Source organism: Drosophila takahashii, chromosome 3L, assembly GCF_030179915.1.
Source record: "Drosophila takahashii strain IR98-3 E-12201 chromosome 3L, DtakHiC1v2, whole genome shotgun sequence".
NCBI lineage: Eukaryota > Metazoa > Arthropoda > Insecta > Diptera > Drosophilidae > Drosophila > Drosophila takahashii.
Window position 1 is genome coordinate 2,388,028 of NC_091680.1, and position 15,677 is coordinate 2,403,704.

General features: G+C 42.2%; 3 protein-coding genes across 7 annotated transcripts; 1 reads left to right on the forward strand and 2 right to left on the reverse strand.

Annotated features, from left to right (window-relative positions):
- Positions 1-20: 20 nt before the first annotated feature.
- Oseg4 (intraflagellar transport protein Oseg4) lies at positions 21-7,331 on the reverse strand. The gene is made up of 10 exons (XM_017138469.3): positions 7,230-7,331; positions 4,574-4,807; positions 4,404-4,515; positions 3,529-3,965; positions 3,297-3,471; positions 2,661-3,233; positions 2,500-2,603; positions 2,148-2,443; positions 394-2,094; positions 21-329 (listed from the first exon to the last, which is right to left on the reverse strand). The coding sequence occupies exons 2-10, from the start codon at positions 4,595-4,597 to the stop codon at positions 137-139; spliced, it is 3,615 nt and encodes a 1,204-aa protein (XP_016993958.2). The 5' UTR covers positions 4,598-4,807; positions 7,230-7,331; the 3' UTR covers positions 21-136.
- On the reverse strand, positions 5,180-7,254 carry PIG-Wb (Phosphatidylinositol glycan anchor biosynthesis class W b). The gene is made up of 2 exons (XM_017138470.3): positions 6,005-7,254; positions 5,180-5,948 (listed from the first exon to the last, which is right to left on the reverse strand). Exons 1-2 carry the CDS (start codon positions 6,807-6,809, stop codon positions 5,269-5,271), a joined length of 1,485 nt encoding a protein of 494 aa, XP_016993959.2. The 5' UTR covers positions 6,810-7,254; the 3' UTR covers positions 5,180-5,268.
- A 515-nt stretch (positions 7,332-7,846) lies between the features above and the next one.
- On the forward strand, positions 7,847-15,525 carry Gk2 (Glycerol kinase 2). 5 transcript variants are annotated; one of them, XM_070215195.1, is made up of 4 exons: positions 7,847-8,012; positions 8,223-8,339; positions 12,934-13,560; positions 14,012-15,525. In XM_070215195.1, the coding sequence occupies exons 3-4, from the start codon at positions 12,939-12,941 to the stop codon at positions 15,118-15,120; spliced, it is 1,731 nt and encodes a 576-aa protein (XP_070071296.1). In that variant the 5' UTR covers positions 7,847-8,012; positions 8,223-8,339; positions 12,934-12,938; the 3' UTR covers positions 15,121-15,525. The 5 variants fall into 5 exon arrangements, with proteins under 5 accessions (XP_070071296.1, XP_070071295.1, XP_070071297.1 ...); XM_070215194.1 differs by lacking the exon at positions 8,223-8,339; XM_070215196.1 differs by lacking the exons at positions 7,847-8,012; positions 8,223-8,339 and adding an exon at positions 8,437-8,533 and having other exon boundaries at positions 12,938-13,560.
- Positions 15,526-15,677: the final 152 nt, after the last annotated feature.

Here is a 15,677-nt window from a genome sequence, read left to right on the forward strand (position 1 = left end):
TTACAAATTCTAACTTAAGATTGAGGGGGATTTCCCTTTATTTATTTTACTGAGACGATAGCCTGCCCCGAATGGGAAATTGCTCTGAGATTATCTCTTAATTTCTTATAATATACAAAACTAAACCTCATTTACTTCAGATTTCCACAGTCATGGAGACAATCAAGCTGTGGCACAGTGGGCAAGTGCGATGCCTTGAGATCTCCGTGGGGGCAGCACAGTGATGGCAGGTGGTGCAGATCCAAATATTATTCGTGGGCTGGGTGATGGGTTTCCCGGAGGAAATGCAGGCGGGAAAACGGGCATTGCACTCGGGACAAGATGGTGAGCTATGAAATATTAGGAATACATAATTATTAAGAGGTGTTCTTTAGGTAATTATAATATACCTACCTATCTGGAACTGGCACTCCACAGGAATAGCAATCCACTTTCTCCCCAGCGGTATCCTCTGGATCATACTTGGCAAAGATCCCGGCGGCCAGCTCCTCGTATCTCTGAAGAGTCGCCTCCGGCAGGTGACCCAGTTGCTCCAGCTTCATGAAGGCCTTGGAGCAGGTGCCAAAGGCCCGATCAGCACAGCTAGCCAGGGCTAATAGACTATATATGTGTTCCGGAGGCAGTACGTCCTCATAATCCCTTAGTCGCACCGCCGTGACCACCGCACTGTGGATGATCCCGAAGCGCAGTTGCCGCTGGGCGAGGAGCATAAAGTGATAGGCCTCGGAACAGTGCCACAGTCTCTCTATTTCAGCTGCATCTTCGAGAGCAATCGAGTCTAGAAGGGTATTCCTTCCACTGGCATAGTCAATTTCGGGGGTAGCCACTGCCTTGAGATGCTCCTCTGCTAATAGAGAAGCCAGAACATATAGCTTCTTGATCCTCAGTAGAGGAGCTCGCTTCTCCTGTTCCCTCTCCGCCATTTGCGATAAAAGACGAGCTGCATCCAGGTGACGTCCCGCATTCCTCTGCATCTCGATGGCCTCCTTGAGGCGTCCCTCCTGAAGCAACTGGGCCGCATGCTTGGCTATCAGGGTCTGCACTTGGGGCAGCTGGAATCTCTGGGCCAGTTCCACTGCCTCGCCCCACTGGCGGAGATTCACGCAGGTTGATACCGCTGCCTTTTGGTCACCAAAGCGAAGATGAGCCTGAACCGCCTCGGAACACATGCCCACGGAGGCCAGCATCTCGGCCAGCTTGGGAAGCAGGGGACTCTTCTCCGGCAGCCTTTCCACACACTTTTCCAGATCATCAAAGAGCTCTAGGTGATATAGAGCCTCCATGTAGCCCTCCAGATAGTGAGACTTCTCGTAATACTCCCTGGCACTCTCCCAGGATCGTAGATTCGCAAAGTGATGGCCTATCTCCCGCCAGGCAACCTCCATTTGCTGATCCGATACCCCCGATCCGCCCATCCTATACAGCTGCACCACACGGAACCAATCGCAGAGGGTCATTCGCAGTTCTATGGCCAAATCCCGTCGATCTGCATCTAGGTAAAGCTTCTCCGCCTCCTCAAACTCACCGTAGAAAGCAGAGATCTCCGCTCGCTGCAGTTCTTTCGAGTGGATGGTCCTCAATCTCTTGACCAACTTGATACCCGGATAGTGGGCACATCGCACAAAGGCATTCTCCGCCGTCTCAAGTTCAAGTTTCTTCAAGGCAGACTCGGCCAGCAATCTCCAGAGCCTCGGATGCGGATTATCCTCGATGAACTGCTTGGCATCCTCCAGACCCACATGCTCCAGAAGATCATCAGTGTCTCTCAAAGACTTTACCCTCAGTTGGATAAGATGCGATGAGTTCTGAAGCTCACCCACGCTGATGATGTCGTCTAACAAGACACTAGTGATCTCCAGATCCTCAAAGGTGCAAATGTAGCCGGAACAGGAGACGGGCTCCTCGGGATCGTTGCCCCGGAAAATGTACATCCTCGTCTTCTCCATCAGAGCCAAGAGCAGTGGGTTGTCCTTGGCCCAACTCACGGCCCAAACGTCCTTTCGCTCCACCCGACTGAAGTTCAATTGGGTCTCCCTATTATCATCCAGATCGAGCAGGGTCATCACTCCCATGTGATCAATAATAGCAGCACGTCTAAAGAAATAGTTTAGATAGTTAGTACTTCAATAGAAAAAGACTCTACCCACGTGGAATTGCAGTTGATGGCCATCTTGTAGACCTTGGAGTTCATCAGGTGGCGGTTCCTCAGCGCCACATTGGCTATGCTGTACTCGTTGATGGCTCCCGATTCCCTGGCCACCAGGAGCAGCTTCTCGGAGAGGGCCAAAGCACAAATGGGATCACTGATTCCACGCTGCGTGGAGTGACCATCACTGCTGCTGGTCAACATCAAATCCTTGGCCATCTCCACGCCAGTGGGTGTGTCATCGATGTGGAAACGCTTCTCTTTGCGGGCTTTTACACTGTGCAGGGTGGAGGCACTCTGAAAGAAAGGATTAACTATCTATATGATCTATAATAATTAATTAAACTACCCACCTTGGGGGTATGGTAATGCCAGATGAGGATCTCCTCCTGCGAGGCTATGGCCACATAGCTCGAGTTGATGCCCACAAAGCAGGGTCTGATGTCCGTGTACTTGGCTAAAACAAATATGGTTAGACTAATAAGATCTTTTAATTACCCTTTATAATACTCACAATCCACAGTGGTTCCTATAGAGTTGCACAACAACAACTGGTAAACTCTGTCATCCGCTGGATTACTCCGATTCTCCAGAGTACTCAGTGCAATCTCCTTGATGTTGCTACTAACACACTCCACTCCCAAAACGCAGTGTTCACTACTGGAGGCCAAACACAAAGTGGGTTCCACCTCCTTGAGGAAACTCTGATTCGAAACGGTGTTCCAAAAGGTAATCACACTCATGGGAGAATCTCGAGTACTAGAGTTACTATTCAGAAACACCACAGTCTTCTCAAAGTAACACCAAATGTAATCCGGTCGGATGTTGGCAAAGTAAATAAAAGAATCCACGGCCATGGCGATGCGAAGTGATTTGCCCTCCCAACTGAGCGAGGTGATGTCGGTTCCTGGAACTTTGAGGGTCCTATAGATCCTGCCCATTGGCGAGTAAAAGCACACCTGGTTGGAGTCTCGCTGCGAGGGTGGAGTAACTGCATCTAAGGTGGTTCCACAAATAGCTAAGACAGTTCCATCATGGTTCCACTTGGCGTCCACATTGCGCATTCCAGTGTCGAAGATTGTGGGGGCTATAAAACCTTTAGGGTTTAGTTTTCTTATAAATAAAGGGTTGTTTATAAGCTATAACCTACCATCATCATTTTCATTCCTCATGATCTGCACCCTTCCGTTCTCGTAGCAAATGGCTAAAACAGGACGTTTCCGACTCTGGGATACCCTACCACTAAACCAACAGATGCTGGCTATGCGATGAACCCTGGAGGAGGAACCCCCACCTAAGCTCACGCACTGGATGTGTAGTTTCATCTGAAATATATATAATCTAAGTAATATAGCTATAAAAGTAATCCAATCTCCACTCACAGCAAAGTTCCCTTGATTATCATACAGATGACACTCTCCATTGGCCAAGGCAAACAGGATGAGTCGATTATCCGGACTCCACTGGACTCCAGTTAAATGAGTACCCTTGAGTTCCTTGCCAAAGATGCGATTGCCATCCACAGAACCCACAATTATAGCCCCGTCTTCGTAAACTATGCAGATCCTCGAACCATCCGAGGTCCAACTCATGCTGGCCACGGTGGACTTCTTCCTATCGTTGGTCATCTCCTCGTACCAGGATCCCTTGTACAGCATCCACACCATGATCACCCCATCCGTGTCCGAGGAGGTCAACTTCTGCTGGGCATCGTTCCAGGTGACCACCCTCACCGACTCCTTGTGCCCGTCCAGCGTTTGATTCATGGACAGATTGGAGACGGCGGCCAGGCCACCTTTACTTTGGCCATTGGCAGCAGCTAAAGGATAAGATATTAATATTAAATTTAATAATTGTTATGTTAACGGTACATAAATATAAAAAATCGTAAGTCAAGATTACAAGAAGAATGAAATTGGGGGCTTACTTGAACGGAAAAATAAAAATAAACTAGATAATAAAGAATAAGATGTAAATTGGATAATTTAATTTAATTTTGTTATAAATTGATAATGTTATATTTATAAAAAATGCCAAAGATTATTTTATTGAACAGGAATCTTTACTTTTATTAATCAATTCTGTTTATATCTTGATCTTGACACTTAGAAATAAAATTTCATTAGGACATATACCAACAAAAAGAGATTGAAAACGGTTGATAAACCCAAAAGGTAGGTTACAAAGTACCAAAAATAACTAAATAGATTCAATCTTGTAGGTACCTTTTTCGAACCCACATATCTTATAGACTTACCCTGATCCAATTTGAGGACCTTGAGCAGTCCATCCGTACCGGCCACTGCAATATAGCCCTCCTCTTTGTTCCAAGCAATGCAGTTGAGCTTGACATTATTGGGAATGGCTATCTGGGGATAGAGACTTAATAATTACTATTTATTCACTTGAAATTAAGGTGAATACTACCTTTTTGCTGAGATAAACAAACATTTTTGCGTTGCAATTGCAATTGCACTTGTCTTTTCCTTTAACTATTTTTCATTTCATTTGCTGTGGCAACAAAACGAAGTGGTTTCCATGGTGATCTTAACTCCAGTTTGGATTGTATGGTATTGTATTGCTCAGCTGGCTAAAATACAAAGCCGGTTTTGTGGTAAAAGGTAGAGAAGAACCTGTTGCCACATTTTGCTATCGAAGCACCTGTTTGTTATCGAAGGCGGATCATTTTAAATATCCATGTATAAAGTAAAATAAATGTATATAACACTTATATTTTGGTAACTTCACAGATAATTTATAAAGACAAGGCCAGAAGTGTGCAATCACTTATAAATTAAAGATTCCATTTACTGTCAACTGATATCTGATATAAAATTTATAGGGGTAGCTTTCAAAAAGTAGTCCAAACCAAATAAAATAAATAACTGTCCCATATGACAACTAATCGATTACGAAAGTCATAATTACTGGCTTAATTAAACAACCTTATCAGAGAAATAAAATCATAAAGATAGTGAAAGGCTGCAGTTCCATTACAAGACACCCATTAAAACTACATATTATATCATTATTACAAATTACATTTACTTCTATAAATAGTTAGTACTTCTTATACATTTAAATTAAATTCATTTAAAATCACAGGAAACACAAAGTGCATATTAGGCTAATCGAATTCCTCTCTTTAGGAATTCATGGGCCATTTTGGTGGCCAGGAACATGTAGACCAGCAGGATGATGACGGACTCGAGATTAGAGCGATCTTCTGGCTTGAGGAATATATTCACCATGCCAGTCAAGACATTGGCCACCAGGAAGAATGTCAATCCATTTTGGTTTAAAGCTTGGTTAATGGTGAATGGCACAATGGATTTATCCCTTCCTTTAGCAGGAGAATCTCCAGTTAGAAGACCCTTTTCCTGTTCCTCCAAAGGATTCGCTTCCCACGGCATCACACTGTTGATCACAAAGTCGATGGCTCCAAAACTGGCCCACAAAGTGGTGCAGCCAATGGCCAGCATCCAAATGACATAACCCAGATTGCAGGTCACTCGGGAGATTCCAATTCCATAGGCACTGATCACAAAGAAGCTCCAGAGGATCACCACCATGTAAAAGAGTCTCCTAAGTTTTCTTATGAATTCCGAGTAGGTCAGAAGACTGGAGGACACCATCCAGCGATTCACATAGATGGATAGCAGATACAATCCCACAAATCCCGGCAAGGATACCAAACCCTCGCGATTTGCATTGAAGAGGTTTGAACGCTCTATATCATCATTCATCACATAGTCGGAAAAGCCCAGTAAACTTAGGCCAAATTGGTGTATTAATAATAGACCTGTAAGTTTAGTTATTGGATTATTAAATGGCAAGTTAGTAATATTTTTGCCTTACCAAAACCCAAGGGCAGCAAATGCAGATCCTTGCGAGCCAAAATGCTGACCATAGCTCCCAGGAACTTGGTAAATCCGAGGGTGAAAAAGGCATTCAAATGCTGACCATATTCATGGTCATCCTGTCCATAGCCCAGAATCAAAATAGCTATGGTTCTAGCTAATCCTAACAAGATTAAAGGCATAGCCGAGTATAAAACACTCCTCCGAATATCCGAAAGGTGTCTGGATCTCCGGGAAACCATGGCCATGGTGAAGACAAATAGACCAATGCCAGTATCCATCAGCTTGGCTCCATATTGCCTGCTTTTTCTATAAGGTCTGTAGAAGCTGCCAAAATCAATGGCCAAAATGCAGATGGCGGTTATCAAGTGAGTCAGAGCTCGAAGAACAGAAAAGCACATGGGTCGATGGCCACCCAAATCGAACTGGCTGCGGATTCTGGCTTTTTCCAGAGCCCTACTTCTCTGAAGGAACCAAAGAGTAATCAGTAGGATTACCCCTCCTATATAGTTACTATAATCCACGGCCACCGTGACGAGCAGAATGCAGGGCAGGATGACCAAAGCGAATTCCACCGCATAGCAGAGATTGGGGGAGCCATGGAGTCTCAACTTTTGGCTAACCACTCTTGCCAGGAGAATAAACCAAAAGGTGGAGAGGATGAGCAACAGGGATTCCCAACTCTGGATGAGAGTATCCCTGAAATTCCAGTCGTATCCCTGGCCCAAAAGCCGCTCCTCGAGGGTTTGGTTAGCCGGATTCAGATCGGGAATATGCTCCTCCGCTGCCGCTCGACTGCCCATGGCGACTGGCGATTGGAGGCGACGGGATATGGGATACCCCTTTGGACTCACCTCAGTCACTCGCTGATAAAACTAGCTCTTAATCTGCCTGCTGATAGTCGCCACTTATCGGTAACCGAGAGATAGGCATAGTCATAGCCGTTCGATTCGATTCGGAGCCTCAATAAAAAAATAACACACACAAAAAGCGAGAAATACGAATTACGAAATTCGTTAAACTTCAAACACTAGAATGTAGATAGCAACTGAAACGCGGCATTCCTTTTTGGAATTAAAAGTTCGCCGATAAGAAATGACGGTCAATAGGATCTGGGAACATTTTTGATAACACAAGTCAAGCACTTCAAGATCGAGGATAACCAATTTTGACAGCACTTTTTACCACCTTTACCCCTTTTTTCTCTCTGTACACCCACGCACCATTCTTATCTATGCTTTGTTTACTAAATTTAACAGTTTTTCACACCTCACTGTAATTAGCTACTGATAAATTTGAGGCAAACTTTGCCTTTACGTAGCGATTTAACATTTAGGAATGGACTGGAATAAATTAGCGCGACAAATGACAGGCGCAGAACGATTTAAACGGGAATGCACTTTAGAAAAATACCTTTAATGTGTCATTGCTGCTCGCTGATATAATCTATATATTATTTTTAACACAGTGACGATTTATTGTTCTCTTGTTACCTAATATTTACTATAGGGAGGTCGCGCTTTAAGTCAGAATTAATCAATTGTCAACATCACCTGGCTATTATTAGCACATTTAAATCGACCTACTATATACATAATGCAGCTGGAAATTTAATGGGCAAATCGTTGAACTGTTCAGTTTACTCGATTTTTGAAATTTAGAAATATTTACATCTTTAAAGACTTATATAGCATTTTACTTATGAAATTCCAATTAAATTTATATTTTACTTTAAATGCGCGCCCTTGTTAATCGATTAACCACACTCGATAGCTTACAATCAAATTCCGCCCATCTGGCAGCCCCCTGGCAGTTGGTATTTTTTAGGGTATTTCCCAAATTAAAAGAAAAGGAGGCTCGTCTGCGGTTGCAAAGTGATAAAACCGCAAAAATAGGCCGTAAAATGGTGTTTATCCAGCAAATAAAGTGTGCTGACTTAATGTCGGTTATCTAGTTTTATACCCGTTGACCAGCTCAACTTGAAATTGAGTTGAGAAAGTGCCAATGTGAGTTTTTGCCTTCGGCCGGCACGTGTTTAGTTTTTTTTAGTGGTTTAATTACTTAATAAGTTGTTAATTAAAGCTCATTAAGTGGAGTGTTAATTAAAAGACAAGCTAATTTGTTAATTAGAGCCTACATTTGAGTGATTGAGGTTAAATGGTTGGATTTTTAAGTGCTTATTACGTATGTAGCTTTGTTGTTGTGCTTTTCCCTAGGCGTGACGTCATGGGGCGTTGGACCAATCAAAATGCAGCTTTCAAGGGGCTTGTCCCACTAGTGACGTAGGCAACACCGACTATTGATTTTTGTTGTTGCCCGTGCTGAAAAACCACGTGAGTTTCCTGCGTTTCCACCCACTTTACCTCCCCCTTTGATCATTATATGCTTTTGTTGCTCAGTTCGAATAAATAAACCCATTCAAACGCGAACGTTCGACGCAGTGGGATCGCAAAATACGGAAGCAAAAAGTGCAATTTAGTTTCTAAATATTATTGCAACCTGCATTTACGTAACTAATTGCAGGCAAGTGCTAAGGAAAATTATAAATATATGTATTTAGGTGTGTCTGGGTGTCAACAAATGCACTAAGCAAAAAGAATATCACAAATGCATTAAATATTATAGATTATAATATAATTTTCCATAACAAATTTAAAATATCGCGTTAATAAATTGTTAAAAAAAAGACTTCATAAATCTATGCATATATTCGACATAATAAAAAAAGACCATTTTTTTTTTAAATGTAACCCCTTTTTGGAAATAATAAAATCTAAAAATAATCTAAAATTATCAATTTTCAGATTTAACCTCCTATTACTTCATTAAATAATTAAAATGTACTGCAAAAAGCCTTACTTCATTTTATTGATTAACTGTATTAAGTTGGCTCTGATTAAATTCTAAATACAATATAAGCTAAATTAAATAAAACCGTTTTTATTATTAGCAATTACACAAAATATAATAAATATTAGAGTCCCATAAAAATGTAAGAAATATTTTTTCCGTCTGTAAAAGCTCTTTAGTTTGTCTATCAACAACATTCTTTCCCAGAAGTGTGCACATTATTCTAGATGCAACCAGATGATTAAACAATTATATGGCGCCTGAAAAGCTTGCTAATCGAATGACCTTTGACCTGACGTGACTGGGGATTTCATTACATGTCAATAGCATGCAACTCTCCCACTTCTCCACTGCAATTACCAAATCAAAAACATCGGCACACCCAACAAAAAAATGCAATCACAACAAAAACCTTGCTTATCAACAAGCAACAAATATTTCTGCAATCGCTTTGAGTAAGAAATTTAGTCATACGATACGATACGATAAACGATATAATTGCGATAAGGCAGCTATATATAGTCCACCGGTCGTATGCGTAATTTAATTTATGCATGTAGGTGCAAAAAGTTTAGTGAACCTTTGTACCCCTGATGTAATCATTTATTGCACTACTTGCACTCGAATTACACGATTTACAAACAAAAGAACAAAGAGGCATAAAATGCAAAAATCACAGTATAACTGTGATATTGGGACTGAAATAACCAATAATAATACGATATTTTACAATGACTTAAGTGGTTCTACAAAAATATACACTCCCACTTTGTGTATATATGTATACTGCGATATATGTGCGTAAACAAAAATTGCACATCAAGGAAATACAATTCATTATCTTGATGGTCGATGGTCAAGTCGATTTTGGAAATACCCTAGAAATATTATAAATATTATGATATCTTAAAAAAATAGTTTTTTAATCCAAATTTAATAAACATTTTTTGAAGTACTTCTTTATAATAGTTCCATTATTTTAAAATCGATTCATATATCACCATTTTCTTGATATACCCCATTTCAACCACTAGTTTCCTACTTAAGGCCATCAAGTCGGGCCAAATTGCTTTCGTTTGTGGGCCAACACACACAACGCATGCATATGTATATTTTCACAGTGACATTTGGCTTTAATGAAGTCGTTTTAGTTGCCCAAAATGATTTCATTAACTCTATATCGGTTATATAAACAACCGACGAACAAACGAACACACTCCCCCTTTTCGCTTAATGGATGCAAATATTTAAATACAATCGTTTGCATTTCGCTTTACTTCGTTTTCTTGGCCTGCTCTTGAAGATGTCACATGAATTCTGCTTTGTTTTATTTGTTTGCCCCTCAATGGAATATTTTTAATATTTGTTGTATCTTTAAATAGCCGGGGGCCTATAAGTATGAGCTGAATGAACGCCCACACACGTGAGATTGCGTATGCGGATTGTCTTTGAAAAGCTGAAGAATTTATGTGTGGGATAAGTTCAGTGGAATAATTTCCGCCCCGTGAAAATGAGACATTATTATGTACGTGTACATAATTGTAGGGAAAGGGGTAGAATATACTAGAGATTCCATGCAAATTGTAGCTATAAAGATGCCTCAACAATCCCTAATTTCATTCCATAATACCGCTAAGTTTCCAAGGGATTCCCACTAATTTACAGTGGGTTACTTGATCATCACCTATTCACATGTTAGTTCTAATAGGTATTTTACGATTAATGTAGCATTATCATTTTCGAAATTTCTTGAGATTGGAACCCAGACAAATTTGTAATTTTCCACTGTTGATAGAGGGCGAAATTCAGAGTGAGACCTTTTTGTGTTCTCGAAATATTTAAGATATTTTTTAGTGCTATTTTAAGATTTATGGGTTGGAGCTTTTTTATGCTTTGTATCTCGTTGATTTATTTGACATTTGGATGGGGAAAAATCGGAACTTTTCCGTGACCAAGTGCAAAAAGCAATTACTATTGTACTTTAATTAGCATATTTATTTATTTTATTTATTTTTTCTCTACTTACAATACAATTGACCCACTGTATTGGTTTATATCCGTCTGGGGCGAAATGCAAATGCGTGTTTTTAAATGCCAAGGCTGCCTGGCATCTGTCGCAACCAGTTGGCAGTTTATTGCACCGAGAGGAGCGTCTAGTGCTACCTCCCAATACACCACCCACCCACCAATCGACCCCCTAATCCACTTGCCCATCCACCCACCGACCCAGACATCCCCGCTCTTTGCCTTTTGCCGGCTTGTCTTATCAGCCATCGGTTTTTTTTGTTGCTACTGCCGGTTTTATTGGGTCTGGTCGATTCAATTCGATTCGATAGGTAGTAGTAGTCGGTAGTTAAGAGTTCGTAGAGTTCCCGATTTGCCCCATCCGAGTGCCCATCCATACTAAAAGCTTTTCACTGCGCTGCCGCGCCTTCGGAATCGTTTGATTTTCGACTTTCAGATACTTTTTGGCGCTCGCCGCGGTCGGTTGTGTTTTTTATATTCGTCGCGCTCTGCTTTTCTCTCCTCCGATCGATTCCCGCTCTTTGACTTTCGCCTTTCGCTCTCTCTTACATTTCTAAAATATTTAAACAAGTGTTATCAGCTATAAACAACAATCGGAATATCAAAAGTGAGGCAACAACTCATCAAATATTATTTATCGCAGTTATCGTCGATTGTTACTTGCAATCGTAAATCATCCCTTGTAATTGCAACTATTTGTTAATTCCTTGATGGTTTTCATTTGAATGTTCCCAGCAAATATTGCTCGATCAGCCCACTGGAAAAGTGCTTTCCATATCTAATCTACGATTTCGGGTAACATAACTTTTTATGGCTAGTGTATCGATAGTTGCTTATCAGAGGAACAGTGCTTAACAAAAGTACACAGCCATAAAAATAAACGCACTAACTTTGAAAAGTGTCGCCTGGTAATTTAACCTGACAACCAGATGAGTCCGGAAAGCGGGGAAACTGTGGAAAGTTTTCGAATGTAGATCTGAATCAGCTTACCTAGCGGTGAAATAAAACAACCTATATGTGCACTCAATCATTAGGGTCTTATCTCTGTTCCGAGCACTTGACCTTGTCGCAGGGAGCGCAATCACGAATCAGTAGCTTACCATAATTTATGTATTCCAGTTTCTAACGTAGCTCCTAAATCCGAGCGATAAGTTGTTGGCGTCAACAAGTGTGTTTTTTTCTCTGTGTGAGAGTGGGAAGAGGGCTCGACCATTAGAATGGGAATCAAGCCCCCCAAACGAGACGGGCGGGTACAAAGTCAACAATGGGCCAAACAAGTGCTCGAGTACAACGTACTCGTGTTTTGAACACAAGTCCATTTCAGATCATATCGCTCGACAGGTCCACCATGTCCATGTGTCTCCAGGGAAGTGTGAATGGCAAATATAGAACCCGGGTGTTGAAAATAAAAGAGGGAGGGGGTATATGAGAGATACGTACAGCCTTTCCACTTTATCTCAGATCGTTATCGCGGAATGATTTTATGGTTATTGTGTTTGAAATATTGGTTGGACCTCCAGCGGAAGTACCTTGAATATGACGTTCGTTTTTAAGCTTTCGGGTTTTTTGAGGCAATAGAAAAATATTACTAGGAGATAATAAAATGTTTATGATATAGCTTATTATCATTACTAAATAATTTACTAATAATTTCAAACGATATATTTTTTTTAAATAAATAGGTTTTAGGAGCTATAGCTATTATCACTACTAAATAATTAACTAATAATTTGAAACAATATATTTTATTATAATAAATAGGTTAAGGAGCTATAGCTATTAGCTATTATCATTACTAAACAATTTACTAATAATTTGAAACAATATATTTTATTAAAATAAATGGGTTTAAGAGCTGTAGCTGTTATCTTTACTAAATAATTTATTAATAGTTTCAAACAATATATTTTATTATAATAAATAGGTTTTAGGAGCTATACCTATTATCTCTATCATTTTATTTGTAAACAATTTTTTACAAACCCATTTTACAACCCATTATTATGCAATAATTCACCCAGACTAACTGTTATCTTATCTCATAAATTGCAGGCAGCATGACCGAGGGCAAGAACTTACCCCACTCGAGTGCGGATGTGCCTTTCCGCAGCAAGGAGCTGCGCAAGCAGTCGCTCATCCAGCACACCGGTTTAGTAGGAGTCATCGATGAGGGCACCAAGACCATTGGCTTCTCCATTTACACCACACCGGATTTCAAGGAGATCGCCGCTCACCGGGTGGAGCTGAGCGTGATCACTCCCCAGGACGGCTGGTACGAACAGGATCCGCTGGAGATGATGGCCTCGATCAACAAGTGCGCCGAGGAGGCCATCAAGCAGCTGCCCGAGCAGGGATTCTCCGCCAGCGACATCGCCACCGTGGGCATTACGAACCAGCGAGAGACAACAATTGTCTGGGATGCGGTCACCGGGAAGCCACTGTACAATGCACTCTTGTGGAAGGACATCCGCACCAGCACTACGGTGGAGCAGATCGTGGCCAAGGTGCAGGACCCAAATCACTTTCGCAGCAGCACTGGCCTGCCCATCTCCACGTACTTCTCGGCTTTGAAGATTAGGTGGTTGAGGGATAATGTTCCCGAGGTGCGACAGGCGATCAGGGAGAGGCGTGCGAAGGCGGGAACCGTGGACAGCTGGATCGTCTGGAATTTAACAAATGGTATGTGGGATTTAGAGACCTGCAATGAATTATTTTGAATTTTATTGTTTGAATTAATGAATTAATTAGAATTTTGAGTTTATTAGAATTGATTGAATGGCATGGATTCCGAAATAATTCAAACGACAATTTCTTTTGAAGAAAAAAGGACCATAATTTTGTAATTAAATCTGCATGAATTATATTTTTTAAGCAGTTAATATTGATTTGTTAAAAATCTTCTCAAAAGAAAGCACAAAGAAAATCTGGCAAATTTAAAAAATGCATTCAAATTATTCATTCATTCATTCAATTCGAAATGAATTAGAAAAACATCAATTTATTTCACATAGAATTGAATTAAACAAATCAAAAATTTCATGGCATACTATAATAAAACACAAATTGAATGATTCACACAGGGCTCTAATATATATCCTCTTACTTACTTACTTTTCCCGCTCCCCAACAGGTGCCCTCCACATCACCGACGTGACGAATGCCTCGCGCACGCTGCTCATGAATCTGGAGACCCAAAACTGGGATCCCGTGCTGCTCAAGACGTTCGGCATCAAGGAGGACATGCTGCCCACCATCCACAGCTGCTCGGAGATCTTTGGCAAGATCACATCGGAGCGAAGTCCGCTGCGTGGCATGACTCTTAGTGGAATCATGGGCAACCAGCAGGCTTCTTTGTTGGGTCAAATGTGCGTTAAGCCGGGACAGACGAAGAACACCTATCGCTCCGGCTGCTTTCTGCTCTGCAATACGGGAGATAAGCCCGTCTTCTCGCGGCACGGACTGCTGACCACGGTGGCCTATAAATTGGGTCCCCAGGCGCCCACGATCTACGCCATTGAGGGAGCCGTTTCGGTGGCTGGTCATGCGCTCTCCTGGCTGCAGAACAAAGTGCGCATCCTGCCAGACTCCAGGGATGCGGAGAAGTATGCCGAGATGGTGCCCACCTCGGGCGATGTGTACTTCGTGCCCGCCTTCACTGGACTTTATGCTCCCTACTGGCGGCAGAATGCCCGTGGCATCATCATTGGACTGACGCAGTTCACCCGCAAGAATCACATAGTGAGGGCTGCGCTGGAGAGCATCTGCTTCCAGACGCGCGACATCCTGGAGTGCATGCATCAGGAGTGCGGCTACGAGATCAATAAGCTCCATGCCGATGGCAAGCTGACGACGAACAACCTGCTGATGCAGCTGCAGGCGGACACCATTGGCCTGCCCGTCTTTCGCTCCCAGCTGATGGACTCCACGGCTTTCGGCGCCGCCATGTGTGCCGCTCAAGCGGAGGGCGTGGATCTGTGCCAATTCGAGCCCGAGAAGCGCTACTACGAGAACGTGCACTACGACACCTTCCTGGCCACCACCACGGATGTGGAGCGCAAGGAGCGCTACGGCAAGTGGAAGAGGGCTGTGGAACGCAGCCTCGGATGGGTGATCAAGCAGAAGAAGACGCGGGAGCACACGGAGGAGAACTACCGCATGCTGTCCTCGCTCCCAGCGAGCATCTTCCTCATCAGCAGCTTCGCCATGCTGGTGCATTCCCTCGCCGCAAGTGGCCAGTAAACATGACTCAGGATTGCCGCCCGGCATTCGGATCGATTCTCGGTTGTGATAGTAATTATTTGTCCGGATTTCGTTTGGATCTTACACACTGTACATAGTCCTCCAAGGACAATGGGTGGTTGAACGTGCTTTAAACCCTGTAAATAGTTGCTTACTTAGAGCTGGAACAAGCTCCAACCTACTAATTTAAGACTATCCTGTAGCCTGACCTATCTTATCCTGTTTTCGTTGCATATTCTGTACTTCTTAGCCTTAGATTGACGATGGCTGACCGTATCAGCGCAATTGTATATAGCCAAAGTGCAAACGACGTTTCTAATTTAAGTAGGTTCCGTACTCGTATGTGTATGTATATGTAGTGATTACGCCCCTTAAACAATAAACACAAATAATACGAAACGAAAACTTGGCGTCTTATTGCGATTTACCAGGAATTTCAGTGCAATATTTGCTCGATCTCTGATTAAGCTCTTAGTTAGAGGGGCGATAATACGAAGACGATGTGCGTAAGAGCCGAACAGGGAATATACTAAAAAATATTTGGGATTGGGGTAACA

Coding starts and splice junctions, on each gene's coding strand:
- PIG-Wb (XM_017138470.3), bottom strand. CDS start 6,809: ATGGGCAGTCGAGCGGCAGCGGAGGAGCATATTCCCGATCTGAATCCG. Junction 5,949..6,004: donor TTTGCTGCCCTTGGGTTTTG/GTAAGGCAAAAA, acceptor CTAAACTTACAG/GTCTATTATTAATACACCAA.
- Oseg4 (XM_017138469.3), bottom strand. CDS start 4,597: ATGTTTGTTTATCTCAGCAAAAAG. Junction 3,966..4,403: donor GGTCCTCAAATTGGATCAGG/GTAAGTCTATAA, acceptor CTTATCCTTTAG/CTGCTGCCAATGGCCAAAGT. Junction 330..393: donor GGAGTGCCAGTTCCAGATAG/GTAGGTATATTA, acceptor AATATTTCATAG/CTCACCATCTTGTCCCGAGT.
- Gk2 (XM_070215195.1), top strand. CDS start 12,939: ATGACCGAGGGCAAGAACTTACCCCACTCGAGTGCGGATGTGCCTTTC. Junction 13,561..14,011: donor CGTCTGGAATTTAACAAATG/GTATGTGGGATT, acceptor GCTCCCCAACAG/GTGCCCTCCACATCACCGAC.